This window comes from Mauremys reevesii, linkage group 9, assembly GCF_016161935.1.
Source record: "Mauremys reevesii isolate NIE-2019 linkage group 9, ASM1616193v1, whole genome shotgun sequence".
Lineage (NCBI taxonomy): Eukaryota > Metazoa > Chordata > Testudines > Geoemydidae > Mauremys > Mauremys reevesii.
Window position 1 is genome coordinate 81,906,891 of NC_052631.1, and position 15,246 is coordinate 81,922,136.

At 45.8% G+C, this 15,246-nt stretch overlaps 2 protein-coding genes across 2 annotated transcripts in view; both read right to left on the reverse strand.

Moving 5' to 3' along the window:
* The window catches only part of LOC120371387, a 115,085-nt gene extending 105,678 nt beyond the window's left edge, over positions 1–9,407 (reverse strand). The window contains exon 1 of the mRNA XM_039487069.1: positions 9,120–9,407. Coding sequence (XP_039343003.1) covers positions 9,120–9,407 — 288 coding nt within the window. The remainder of the gene's footprint in view (positions 1–9,119) is intronic.
* Positions 1–15,246, reverse strand: part of C9H8orf48 (chromosome 9 C8orf48 homolog) — a 203,734-nt gene that overhangs the window by 89,086 nt on the left and 99,402 nt on the right. The window lies entirely within an intron of this gene.

The window sequence follows — 15,246 nt, forward strand, 5'->3', positions numbered from 1 at the left end:
TAATCAGAGCCTCTTCTCCAGCACTCACTAGAAGTCTGCCTAGATGTCTTGGGAGAACTGTTGCTTTCACACCTAGCAGGTAAGACCTTGATTGGTTCTCATAGCAACCACAAACCCATCTATTGATAGTTTTAATGACCAAATCCCTTCTCACCACAGTCCATTTACAACTCACTACTGTCCCATGAACTGCTTGGTGCAAGAGGAATGGCCAGTCACCTCCAACACTATTGGAATGCAAACCCACTACGGCTCTCTCACCAGAACAGTGTGTGGGGCACAGAATATATTGGATGGCCTGTTAACATTCAATGTTGGCTGCATTTCAGAGACTGAGTATATGATTCTTCAGTGGTATGCACATTATAAATGTAATAGACTAATTTACCTATGAAAAATCCTGTTTCGTTCAGCCTATTCCACTGCACTGATGTCCACAGTAGCTTCTTTCACACTTACCTAACATACAGTCTAATACTGTGAAGTACTGAGCATCTTCAACTCCTACTGACCTCAAAGGGTATGTCTATATTGCAATAAAACACACATGCTGGCTCATGTCAGCTGACTCAGGCTGGGGCTATAAAATTGCAGGGTAGATATCCAAGCTTGGGCTGGACCCTGTGAGGGGAGAGGGTCCTAGAGCCCAGGCTCCAACCCAAGCCCAGAGATTTACATTGCAATTTTATAGACCCGCAATCCAAGCCCAGGTTTCAGAGTGGTAGCCGTGTTAGTCTGTATCAGCAAAAACAAAGAGGAGTCCTTGTAGCACCTTAGAGACTAGCAAATTTATTTAGGCATAAGCTTTCGTGGGCTAGAACCCACTTCATCAGATGCATGAGTGGAAAATATAGTAGCAGGTATAAATACCTGTTTTTTCCACTCCATGCATCTGACAAAGTGGGTTCTAGCCCACAAAAGCTTATGCCCAAATAAAATTTGTTAGTCTCTAAGAGTCGAAGCCCAGTGAACCCAAGTCAGCTGACATGGGCCAGCCATGGGTATTTTATTGTTGTGTTGATACACCCAAAGGGAGTTGAGGGAGCCTAGCACCTTGTAGGATCAGGTCTAAAAAAAAAAAAAAGTACACAGGCAATTTTCTAGTATTTATTCTAAATCACCTGCTAGTGTACGATACTCAAAGGGCAGCTTCCAGCTGAGAGGAACTCAGCATGTTCCCTATTGAAGAAGATGCCCCTTAGTTCTCCAGGTAGAGGTGGTCCATAGGCAGCAAAAGGCTCCTGCTTTGAATCTCATCTGCAATAACACGTTGGATGAATGTGCAGCATCCATTGCTGGATGGCTTGTTTGCTTCATGTCTGGCCAGCAGATACTATAACTGAGTATGCTCTTAACACAAACAACTGCAAATGTATATTAACACAGGGAACATGCTGTGGCAGATTTTCAAAGATACACCTTCCTTGCATTTGTAAACTGCACATGAGCTGCACCAATGAGTTCACCTTTTGCACAAGCAAATGAGCATGATCCTGCGTAAAATGATTAACTGCACATAGCATTGTCAGGGTTACATGGGTGCAGCAGATGTGCATGCAGATTTGTGTAGACATAGCTCAGATACCTGCACTTGAAATTTTGTCTCAAAATTCACGTGACAGTTCCTATTTTTAAAAAACCTATATTCATCTACCATTGTTTAAGGGCCTAATATCGAGCAGGCTATAAGACTTTAAAGAGTTATAACTGAAAATGTTATACAAAGTGGTTATCAGCTAAAGTAGATTATGCTACACAGATGTGGTCAAATGGGCATTTTTAGAGGACACTTCCCTTATGCAAAAGTCTTATGCAATTTAGTAGTGAATATGAAACTTTCTATAGACTTTATAAACTAGCCTACAGACTCCTGTACCAGGTGAGCTTTATGCCCCCTTTCCACCCTCCATGCCAAACTATACAATCTGCTCTTAGGCTGTATCTGAGGATCTAAGACTATGAGGCTGTAATACAAACCCAGGCACATCTGTATTGTCCAACTGAAAAAAAAACCCCAAAAAACAAAGAAAGAAATTGGAACTAGTTAGTATTATAATGTGTCAGATGTTAGATTTAGTGTCATTCAAAGATCACAGGCAACAGAAGAATGAAGAAAAATGAAGCTAATTTGTGGCTTAGTATTTATTAGCATTTAGATAATGTGCCCCATCCATCATACACAAGGAATGTTTCAAAAGTACCAGTGCTCCTGTGTTCTGAGTACTGGGAACCCTTGTAAATTAACTTGCTCTGCTTGTGAATAAAAACACATTCATCTGGATGCAATCTCGGGGGTGGGAACGGGACATCTTGTAATGGATATAAGATAGATCATACCAAGGAGTCTTAAGAGTAAGAGGCTGCAGTCTAAGACAAAGGAATTCACTCCTTCCCACTAACATAGAAACCAACAAGAACAGCCATAGGACAGTGGGAATAAAGCCACTGGCTGACATTGACAGGGTCTATTTCAAAGCACCTAAAAACATTCAGCCACGTGGATCACTCTATTAGCTATGTTATTTTGCAGGGGTGGAGAAAGTCATCTGGAACTATGGAAAGGTGCTTCCATAGGGGTCCCAGAACATTCTTTCAGGAGTTTGATTCCTGAAACACCTATACGCTGGTGTCTGTTGTATTGAGGACTGAGGTTCCCAGGGAGTTTGTGTGGAACACAGTGAAGATCATGTTACGTATAGCCGGCTGGAATTGGACACAAAATGAAGCAGATCTCTTGTAAGCACCATAATCACTGAACACCACAGTGCCTATCAGATTAGCTAGGGATCAGGGGCTGTGTATTGTGGAGTGGAATTCAGAGGACATTCTGAACTGGCATAGCAGCAAAGTTTGGGGCTTCCAGATTTGCTCCCAGATGATACAGCCAACCATTACACCTAAACCTCAAAAAGGTCTGAGGCCATGTCTATACTTCAAAATTTGGTGGACAAATTATGTTGGCGTAAATCTGCCACAATTAATATGTTGCTCTTGTTCATGCATACTTGGCAGCTTGCACTGGCACTTCACATACCCATCAGGACTGCTAGTATTGATCCAAAGTGCTGTGCACTAGGGGTAGGTCTTGTATCACAATGCCTTTTGGGGAATTTTAGCAATGCATTGTGGGGCACACAGGAGTTCTGCAAGGGGTCAAGTTCCCATCATATGACTTTCTCCATCTCTTAATGCTATTCCTATCGCACAAGTCTCATCTTTTTTTAAAATCCTACAAATGCACACAACCCTTGTTGCTCTCTGAAGCGTGGAGCCTGTACAGCTCTGCACTATAATGAATATTGCAAATACAGGATGAATGATTTGGTATTTGCAGAGCTGCAGAATGTATCACAGTAATGGGGAACATGACAACTTCTTTGAGGACAGGTTGTTCAGGGGCAGAGGAAAAACCAATTCCAACTTGTTGGTGACATTCATGGTCAGCAGCTGCAGGTGGTAGAGCACTGCTTTAGGCCCAGGAAACGAGCACTGACTCGTGGGATTGCATTGTAATTCTGAGCAGTGGCTGTAAAACTTTTGATGTTCCTGGATCTGTGTGCTGAGCTTGCCCCAGGCCTCCAGCACGTAGCTGAGAAGTGAGTGTTGGTTGCTCTGTGGAAGCTTGTAATGCAGGACTGTTATCAGTCAGTAGGAAATAATTTTGGAGCTGGAAAATCCACAGTCAGGGCCATTGTCATCAAAGTGCGTAGGGCCATTAATTGTATCCTGCTGTACAGGACTGTGACACTAGGCAATGTGGCTGGACTTGCAGCTATAGGGTTCCCAAACTGTGGTGGGCAATAGACAGTATGCACATCCCTACTTTGGTCCCAGCCCACCTTCCACAGAGCACAGGAAAGGCTACTTTTCTATGGTTACACAAGCATTGTTAGATCACCACGGGCGCTTCACTGATATCAATGTGGCAGGTCAGGGAAGGTGCATGATGCTCACATCTTTAAGAACACAAGACTGTTCAGAAAACTGCAAGCAGGACATTTTGTCCCCGACTGGCAGATTACCATTGGTAATGGTGAAATGCAAATAGTGATCATAGGGGAACCCAGAGGACCCCTTGTTCATGAAGCTATACACTGGCCCCATTGGCAGCTGTAAGAAAAGATTCAACTACTGGCTCAGCAGGTGCAGAATGACAATTGAAGGTACTTCTGGCAGATAGAAGGGGCATTAGCAGTGTTTACACACTAGATTAGATCTCAGGCCTGGTCTACACTACGCGTTTAAACCGGTTTTAGGAGCGTTAAACCGATTTAACGCCACACCCGTCCACACGAAGAGGCCCCTTATATCGATTTTAATGGCTCTTTAAATCGGTTTCTGTACTCCTCCCCGACGAGAGGAGTAGTGCTAATATCGGGATTAACATATCGGAATAGGGTTAGTGTGGTCGCAAATTGACAGTATTGGCCTCCGGGCGGTATCCCACAGTGCACCACTGTGACCGCTCTGGACAGCATTCTGAACTCTGATGCACTGGCCAGATAAACAGGAGAAGCCCCGCGAAGTTTTGAAATTCATTTCCTGCTTCCTCAGCATGGAGAGCTCATCAGCACAGGTGACCATGCACAGCTCATCTGCACAGGTAACAATGCAGTCTCCTGAGAATCGAAAAAGAGCCCCAGCATGGACTGCATGGGAGGTACTGGATCTGATCGCTATCTGGGGAGAGGATTCAGTGCTAACAGAACTGCGTTCAAAAAGACGAAATGAAAAAGTATTTGAAAGAATTGCAAGGTCTATGACGGATAAAGGCCACACCAGGGACTCACTGCAGTGCAGAGTGAAAGTCAAGGAGCTCAGTCAAGCCTACCAGAAAACCAAAGAAGTAAACGGAAGGTCCGGGGCAGGGCCAAAAACATGCCGCTTCTACGCTGAGCTGCATGCAATTTTAGGGGGCTGCGCCACAAGTACCCCACCCCTGTCCGTGGATTCCGAGGTGGGGGTTGTAATCTCTGCCATGGCTGAGGATTATGCGGACGGGGAAGATGACGATGAAGAAGGTGAGGAGGACGACCTTGCAGAGAGCACACAGCACTCCGTGAGCCCCAACAGCCAGGAGCTTTTTCTCACCCTGACGGAATTACCCTCCCAACCCACTACCCCAGACAATGAAGCCATGGAAGGGACCTCTGGTGAGTGTACCTTTGCAAATATCAAAGATTGTTTTTTAAGCAAGCGTTTTTTAATAATTGATTTGCCCTGAGGACTTGGGATGCATTCGCTGACAGTATAGTTAATTAGAAAAGTTTGTTAACATGTCTGGGGATTGAGCGGAAATCCTCCAGGGACATCTCGATGAAGCGCTCCTGGAGGTACTCCAGAAGCCTTTGCAGAAGGTTTCTGGGCAAGGCAGCCTTGTTCCATCCACCATGGTAGGACACTTTACCACGCCATGCATGTAGCAAGTAATCAGGTATCATTGCATGGCAAAGTATAGCTGCGTATGGTCCCGGTGATTGCTGGCATTCAAGAAGCATCCGTTCTTTATCTCGCTGTGTTATCCTCAGCAAAGTGATATTGTTCAGGGTAACCTGGTTGAAAATCAGGAATTTAAGTAAGGGGGATGGCCATTTTCCTACTGGGTTCGTGGACTGCAGCACCTTAAAAGAAAACCCTTTCCTGCACGTAGCCAAGCGGGGGGAGGGGAGGAGTGAAATGCCAATGATCTTTTTCGTGTTTGGTCAGCGGGGATCTTCCCCAAGCTGCCAGACAGGCGGGGGGTGGGGCGGGGAAGGGTGTTGATTAGCAGGGAGCTAGCGTGGTATTAGCCATGCGTTGGGGGGAGAGGTAAATCACTGCAGAAGCCGAAAGACAGTGGCTTACCATGGCCGCATGCAAGCTGAATTCTGATGCCCGGATCTGTGTCTGTGAGATCTGTAACCCCAGAGCTGCAGGCACTCAGTATTAAGATGAAAAATGCGACCTTGTAGGGAAATCACATGTGCTATGTAAGGTGAATAGTGCTGTTCACTGTGAAAGAGTATAACCATTGTTCTGTAAAATGTATCTTTTTAAATACTTCTCTCCCTCATGCAGCTGCAAAATTTTCAAGCCTCCCTACTCCATCCCAAAGGCTAGCCCAGATAAGGTGGAGGAAAAAGAAGACGCGAGATGAAATGTTCTCAGATATTATGGAAGTTACACGCAAGGAAAGAGCTCATCTGAATGAGTGGAAGGACATGGTATCAAATTACAGGAAAGATGCCAGTGAACGTGAGGACAGGAGAGACACCCGAGATGAGAGGTGGCGGCAGGAAGACCGGCAGGAAAATCAGCGGTGGCGGGATGCAACCCTGGGGCTCCTGCGTGATCAAACTGACATGCTCCGGCGTCTGGTGGAGCTTCAGGAACAGCAGCAGAATCACAGAGTGCCACTGCAGCCCCTGTATAACCACCCTCAACCCTCACCATGTTCCACATCCTCCTCACCCAGACGTGTAAGAACGCGTGGGGGGAGGCTCCGTGCACCCGCCCACTCCACCCCCGTGGACTGCCCAACCAGAAGGCTGTCGTTACTGTGAAATTTTTTTACTGCCCTTCTCCATCCCTCCTATCCTCCTCCCAAACCACACCCTTACTTCTCTCCCTCTTTTATAATGAATTAATAAATAAATCATGATTTTTAAAATATAGTGCCTTTATTTGCATAAGTAAGCTGTACTCGAAGGGGGAGGGGGAGTTGCTTACAGGGAATGAGTCAATCAAGGGGGGTGGGTGTTCATCAACAAACACAGCAGTCACACTGTACCCTGGCCATTGATGAAGCTCATTTTCAAAGCTTCTCTGATGCGCACCGCTTCCAGGTGTGCTCTTCTAATCTCCCTGGTGTCTGGCTGCGTGTAATCAGCGGCCAGGTGATTTGCCTCAGCCTCCCACCCCGCCATAAAGGTCTCACCCTTACTCTCACAGAGATTGTGGAGAATACAGCAAGCAGCAATAACATAGGGGACATTGGTTTGGCTGAGGTCTGAGCGAGTCAGTAATGTGCACCAGCGCGCCTTTAAACGGCCAAATGCACATTCCACCACCATTCTGCACTTGCTCAGCCTGTAATTGAACAGATCCTGACCACTGTCCAGGCTGCCTGTGTATGGCTTCATGAGCCATGGCATCAAGGGGTAGGCTGGGTCCCCCAGGATAACGACAGGCATTTCAATATCCCCAACTGTTATTTTCTGGTCTGGGAAGTAATTCCCTTGCTGCAGCCGTTTAAACAAAGTAGTGCTTCTGAATACGCGAGCATCATGAACCCTCTCTGGCCATCCCACGTGGATGTTGGTGAAACGTCCCTTGTGATCCACCAGTGCTTGCAGCACCATTGAAAAGTACCCCTTCCGGTTTACATACTGGGTGCCCTGGTGCTCTGGTGCCAAGATAGGGATATGGGTTCCATCTATCGCCCCCCCCCCCCACAGTTAGGGAATCCCAGTGCAGCAAAGCCATCCACTATGGCCTGCACGTTTCCCAGAGTCACAACCTTTCGTAGCAGCAGCTTAGTGATTGCTTTGGCTACTTGCATCACAGCAGCCCCCACAGTAGATTTTCCAACTCCAAATTGATTCCCGACTGACCGGTAGCTGTCTGGCGTTGCAAGCTTCCACAGGGCTATCGCCACTCGCTTCTCTACTGTGAGGGCTGCTCTCATCTTGGTATTATGGCGTTTCAGGGCAGGGGCAAGCAAGTCACAAAATTCCATGAAAGTGCCCTTACGCATGCGAAAGTTTCGCAGCCACTGGGAATCGTCCCACACCTGCAACACAACGCGGTCCCACCAGTCAGTGCTTGTTTCCCGGGCCCAAAATCAGCGTTCAATGGATAGAATCTGTCCCATTACCATCAGGATCTCCAAAGCGCAGGGGCCCGCGGTTTGAGAGAATTCTGTGTCTACGTCCTCATCACTGTCATCGCCGCGCTGCCGTATCCGCCTCCTCCTCGCCTCGGTTTGAAGGTCCTGGTTCACCATATACTGCACGAGAGTGCGCGAGGTGTTTAAAACATCCACGATTGCGGTATTGAGCTGAGCAGGGTCCATGCTTGCTGTGTTATGGCGTCTGCGCAGTTCACCAAGCAAAAAAGGTGCGAAACGGTTGTCTGCTGCTTTCAGGGAGGGAGGGGTGAGGCTGTACCCAGAACCACCCGCGACAATGATTTTTGCCCCATCAGGCACTGGGATCTCAACCCGGAAATTCCAAGGGGCAGGGGAGGCTGCGGGAACTATGGGATAGCTACGGGATAGCTACCCACAGTGCAACGCTCCAGAAATCGACGCTAGCCTCGGACCGTGGACGCACACCACCGATGTAATGTGTTTAGTGTGGCCGCGCGCACTCGATTTTATACAATCTGTTTTGCTAAACCGGTTTATGTAAAATCGGAATAATCCCGTAGTGTAGACGTACCCTCAGTGAGAAGGTAGCCCAGTGATTATAGATGACTGTTGTGTCCTGGATAATGGCAATGCACTGAGTACTGGAACTATTTTCCACAGGCGGTGGTGATTGTAGCTGATCTCACTCCTGAGTGTCACAAAGGCACAGAACATAGCTGCTCCTGGTGTCCCAAAACCATGTTTAGCCACATGCACCTGGCCTGTGCACAGCAACAGTCCCTAGCGAAGTCATCACAGAGTGGCATGGGAAAGTGTCCTACCACAAAGAAATAAGGCAGCCATCACCAGAAGCCCTCAGGACAGAATTGCAGAGTACTTCCATGAAAGTTTAATCAAGATCTTTCAGGAGGATTCCAGGGTCATCACTATGTACATAAATTGCTCCACATGCCTCCCTGCCTCCCCTGCCTAACTCTAGAGGGGAATGAAAACCAGATAACTCTCCCTCTGTTGTACCTCTACCTCTTCTTGCACAAGTAAGACAATGAAAAGTAGAGATCCGTGTCCTGCTAACTTGGCTTGTCTGTGCTCAGCTGGCAGTGCTCACTAGACTATAGTGGAGTCTTGAAAAGATCCTGGCTCACTACATAGCTGGACCCCCCCTCTTGTCCCTTCTCCTCCTTGATGTTCATGGCAGGGGTCTTTGTCAAGGGCTCCACTAAGGTATCCATGGTTGTCTGTGGGGTGCTGGTGGGATCTCCACCAGTACGGTGTACAACTCATTGTATAAGTGGCAGGTCTGCGGTTTGACATCAGATTGACTGTTGGCCTCCCTGGCCTTGTGGTATGCCTGCTGCTGTTTCTTCACTTTCACATGCCCCTGTTGCTGATCCCTGTCATACCCTTTTGCCTGCATCTTGTGTGAAATCTTTTTGGATATGTCCACATTTCTATGACTGGTCCGTAGCTGTACCGCCTCTTTTCCGCATAGGGCCAGAAGATCCAATACTTCCTTTCTACTCCAGGCAGGTGCACCTCTAGAGCGTTTAGATGGCATGGTCGGTGGGGCAGTTTCAAACAACAAGGGAGTGATGTTAGGTGTGCTCACCAAGTCAAACAATCATTTCAAAAACATGCAGTGGTTTTAAAGAGGGAAGGGGTTTCTCAATTGGTCAAAAACAATTTTTCTGTGGAAAAGGGTCGCTTTCAAATTTCTTGTTTTGAAAAAAAATTGAAAAAAGTTTCAAAGCTATTGAAACATCTCATTTTGATGTTTTCTAAACAAAGTTTTCCATTTTTGGGGTTCAAAATAGATTTTTGTTTTGAAAGTTAACTTATAGTAACATTCAAAAAAGAGAAAGGTCAAATTTGAAAAGAAACATTTTGAAATCATGAAAACAAAACACTGATTGACCTGAACTGAAGGTTTTCTGGATTTTTGGTTCACGAAAAATCATTGCAATTTAGAATTTTTGTCCCGATTCAGAATGAGAGAACTTCTCAAAATCCTATTTTTTTCCCCAAGACAGGGAAGTCATTTCCTGGCCAGTTCTAATTAAAATATTTCAGCTCCTGAATATCTCTCAACAAGAGGGAAGTTGGGCTACAGATTGGTCTAGAAGCCATTAGCTTTAAACAAAATAACAAACCACAACCCACTCTCTATTCATAATCAGCATTTCTCTATAGTGATTATGTTAATTGATTAACATAAAACACCTGAGTTAATATTCCCACTACAGGCACATAATGGCTTAAAACTATTTATTTATTTATTTGCTTAACCTTTGACGGTAGAGTCAGTTCGGATTATCTGTTTCTGAACAAAACAGCAATTCTGATGCTAACAGCAGACACAAATATTCAGTAACACGCTGACAGAAGAATTAACTCATATTTGACAAACAGAGGATCCTCAAACCCTCCTGTGGCCTCAGAGGATGTCTATGCTGCAGTTAGACACCTGGAGCAAGCCTGTGCCAGCTGACTCGGGCTGACGGGACTCAGGCTAAGGGCCTGTTTAACTGCAGTGTAGACGTTTGGGCTCAGGCTCATGCCCAAGCTCTGGCACCCTGCAGGGGGGGAAGGTAGGGCTCCAGCCTGATCCCAAAGGATCCCACTGCAGTTCAACAAATCCTTAGCCCAAGCCCTGCGAGCCTGAGACAGCTGGTACAGTCCAGCAGTGGGTTATTAACTGCAGTGTAGAGAAAGTGTAACAAAGTAAATAGGATCCTTGCATTCAAAGAATATTATCATACAATTAATATCAGTGCTTTATAGCCATAAATCTTGAAAACAAATAATGATATGCTGAGCTAGCCGTTTGTTTGTTTTCTGAGACTCCTGTGCCAGCAAATACCAAACAGAGGAGTAAAGTATTTATTATTTGAACTATTTCTTTTAAGTACAATCCCGCACACCACCACCTACCATTCATAAAATAGCTTATTGTAAAAACTGCAATAAAGCAAGAATATCAGTCTTTGCTGGACTGTCCAAATAAAATATCTTGACAAACTTTACACAAACACTCCCCATGAATCACTTCATCCACCTCTGATAGGCAACATGGCAGGGGCACTCTGGGTTTGTTACGTGGATCCCAAGTGCCAAGCCATATGCCTCTGAGACAATCTGCTTGATTCCCACTACCCCCACCCCAAAGTACCCTGCCACACTCTCAAGGAGAGAGGAATTAGCTCCAGAAACTGCTGCACACAACTCTACAACATTGTTATATGAGCAGAGACAAACCTTTGATCAAAACAAGGGACCCTGTGGAAGTCAATCTTACCCCTCACCCCCAGCAACAGCACACCATACTCAGGGCCGGCTCCAGGGGTTTTGCCGCCCAGGGGCGGCTCTAGGCATTCTGCCGCCCCAAGCACGGCAGGCAGGCTGCCTTCGGCGGCTTGCCTGCGGAGGGGCTGCTGGTCCCGCGGCTTCGGCGGACCTCCCGCAGTCTGCCTGCCGCCTTTGGCATGCTGAGGCCTGGAGTCGCCCCTGTTGCCGCCCCAAGCAGCCAAAAAAAACAACCCAAGAGCCGCGATCGCAATTGCGATCTGTGGCAATTCAGCAGGAGGTCCTTTGCTCTGAGCAGGAGTGAGGGACCCTCCACCGAATTGCCGCCGAATCCTTGAAAGTGCCATCCCGCTCCGGAGTGGCTGCCCCAAGCACCTGCTTGATAAGCTGGTGCCTGGAGCCGGCCCTGACCGTACTGCACCCCCATTGCCTAAATATACAGAGGAGTGCTATCTCTAACCTGAGTCCAAAGCCCATCAGCCCCAATCTCTAGTCCCAAATTAGGTACCTTCTGCCCTAGCACCGATGACTGGTGCTTGTGTGTGGTGGGAGGATGAATCCCAGTCTCTGTGGCATTGCTTGGTATCCAATGGTTGCCAAACTGGTCAGGACTCCTGTTCTGAGTCTAGGCTGCTCCTTCTGGCCTGGCTGCAGCCATGGCCCCAGCATGCTACCTGAGATGATGCTCCCTCCAGCATCAACAACACATGCGTCCGTGTATGACTTCTCCCCCATGTCAGTCAAATGTCCCAGTGCCTGTCTCTTGTCCCCACTTGGGCAGGACTGTGCTCCTTCTCAGAACGGCATTCCTTCTTTCCAGTGGGGACAGGAGGTGGGCTGGCACCAAGAAGACAGGGGAGAGATTTCTTCTAAGTCCCCTAGCTGACAGCATACTTGGATCAGGTCCTCTCTCTGCTTGTGCCTGCTCTTTAATCAATCACGGCTCCCAGGGGGGTAGGCCTGCCTCTTTTTTACTGCTACCAATCTTTGATGTGAGGGGCACCGGTAGGGTGGAATATGCCAGCTGTATAATAGTACATATAACAGTTTAGGACAGGAATTGCAAGAAGAATACTGTGTCCAAATGGGATGGGGTATCTAGGAAGGCTCAGTATAGTTACTACATTGGAAAATGCTCTGGGAGTGACAAAACTGCACTTGCAAAAACTGCCATGAAATCTTCAATAAGTGCAATCAGTCAGGGTCTTGATTTTATGCCACATTTGAAGGACAGTACCTCTCTCTAACCAGCACCTCCTAGTGGCATGAGCTATGAGAAAGAACAAAGATTGCTGCCAAATGAATCGTCAGTACCAGTTCCTACATTGTTCTTGTCAGTCTGCCACTAAGAACTGACTGGGTCTGTACCTTCTGAACTATTATTATTAGTGTTATTAAGAGGCGATGTGGCTCCCACCTCTGAGGGTGTGGATATAGGACACGACAGTGTTTTATCATCTTCTAGGACATCTCCATCTAGGGCTTATAACCTAGAGGACAGAACTTTATTCTACCCAGTCTTTTGCCTCCATTGGCAAACATGACTGAACCTTTGGAACCATTTTAAGCATTGGCTTATCCCTGTAACATCAACTGACTCCTGACAAGATTGGATCATGCAACTTTTTAAAATAACTAAGTGACTGTAAGACACACACCCCACCCTGTTAGGACCAAAACAGAGCCTGAATACTGACAGCGAAACAGGGCTTTGTGTCAGGGGATAACCAGCCCTTGCCCTCCTATGAGTGGGGCACAGGCTCAGCTACTGCTCCTGAGATCAACAGACTCTGAAACAAAATCAAAGAAAGATGCAACTGTGAGCAAAAAAACTGTTTCCATGTGGCTAGCACACAAGTAGCTATAGATGCAGTCACACAGCGGTACACATGTACAGTCCAATACACACAAACACAAGTAGACAGAACAGCACACATATAGATGAGTATATGAAATTAAACACACAGATACATACCCTGCTCACAAACACTGGACAAAGACAAATACAACCACACCCAAGCAGTTAGCATACACTAGCATGCATAACAACATACACACAACCCCCTCCCCCTCACCTCCAGATCCATATGTTGCTGTAAATGAAATGATTAAAAACAAGGTGGCAGATGGCACTTCAGGTGTTGTGCAGAGATGGCAACTCAGGGACCATACCAAACCAATAGTTTTATATTTCTGACACACACGAATTAGCAATTCAAACCAAAGAAGTGGATTAAACAGCGGAACGAAACAAATAACAATTTGTAACAGGCTTGAGACTAACAGCAGGCCCATTGCCAAGGGCAGCCTATATCAGAGGGGGAATGTGAACATTACAGATGAATGCTCCCTCCCATTCCAAATACTCCTGCCTGCTAAATAAATTAGTAATGTCATCAATAACAACTGCTGCAGCAGCAGGACCTCATGTATTCAACGTAGGGGCTGGCTCAGGGAGGTAAGAGTGCCTGTAGCAGCTGGTCTGAGAGCAGACTGGGAGGAGAAACCATTGCTGCTGACAGTTGTTTCATCCGCTGTCCCTGCTCCTATTCCTACCTTTGCCCATGCTGTTGCTCTTTCTGAATATATTTCTGCACTGCTGCCACTCATGGATCTGCTCCTGGCTTCTGCTGACATTTCTGTTCCCCTAGCTGCACAACCCCTCCATCTGCCCCTGCTGCTTCACAAGCAGCTACACATACAGGTCAATGATATATTGTTGGCATGACAAGCTATACAAATATGGCAACATTCAAGAGAGAAGCAGAACCTTCAGTAATCTATGAGATGCAGGTTCAGTACACTCAGGATAAGACTACACATACCTCTAAAGGAGTCTGGTGCATATTACTGTAACATCATGTGAATATTACATGTAATGACACTAAGCAACAGAAAATTCCATTTTCCTGGATTCTCAATTTCCTTTTTAGACAAATCTGAAATGGAACTTGAAGATCTTTTTAAAAATTACTTTTTTTTCATGCCTTCCCTTAATCTGAATTCATTGTGCAACTGTTCATTATATGTCCATCTACGGACACATCAGCCTTTCTATCTCAAGTTTTGGAACCTAAATTTAACTAAGCCCCGTCTTTTTTCCCCATGAATGAGTGTGGCTTTGTGTTACTCCTTTGAAAAAAGAAAGGCAATGCAATGCATAAAAGGCATTATATTAGCATGAGTTATATTATATTGTATCAATTCAGAAATCTCATCTAATGATCATGGTTTTTAAGATGCACCTAGGAGATACTTGAAAAAACCCATATAGGCATTCCAGACAGTGTAATTTCCTGGAACAATTCTATATACCTTCTGCATTGATAACCAAACATCAAATTTAGGGTATATAGGTGTCCTATTTCCACTCAACTGTATCTGCAAGTTATTATTTCAGAAAGAGGTTTATGGTTCTTCCTGAATTACTATATTTTTATTTATACACAAGTGAGAGTGATCAACCAGAATGAGGCTGTGAGGAGAACAGAATGTGAACTGTTTTTTTTTTAGGGAATGCAGGAGATGTTCAAGGTCTTCTTGTGATTAATAACCTTTTGTATGGAGGTTTAATGGTCCACCCTCCTGCTAATGCTTTGGGGATGGCAGGAGGTTGCAGTAACATGTTTCTTTACAATAAGGGAATACTGTAGCGATTTTGTCTATATTACTGACTGCTCTTCCAATGGAATTAGCATTTAAGAGACTTGATGAGTTTACTGTCCCTCCCACCTCTGTCTCTTCCCTTCTCTCTTTTCCTCCCTATTTCTCTCTCACTTACTCTTTCTGTGGGTGAACAAAGACCTCACATAGAGAACTCCACATTTCTCCTGAATCACTGGCCCCAGGGAAGGATCCAGCAATAATGGTACAGTCCTCCCAAAGGTGAACTGCTCTCATAGCCCCTCCATCAAATTAGCAAAGCAATTACGCAAATGCTTAACTTTAAATCCATTTCAAATTAATGTGCTTAAAGTTAAGCAGCTGCTTAAATGCTTTCCTAGATCAGGTCCTTACTGAATTTTGGGAATGTACTTTCGTGTTCACTGACATGAATTCACCATACAAATCTTCATTTAAAATGTAAGTATCAC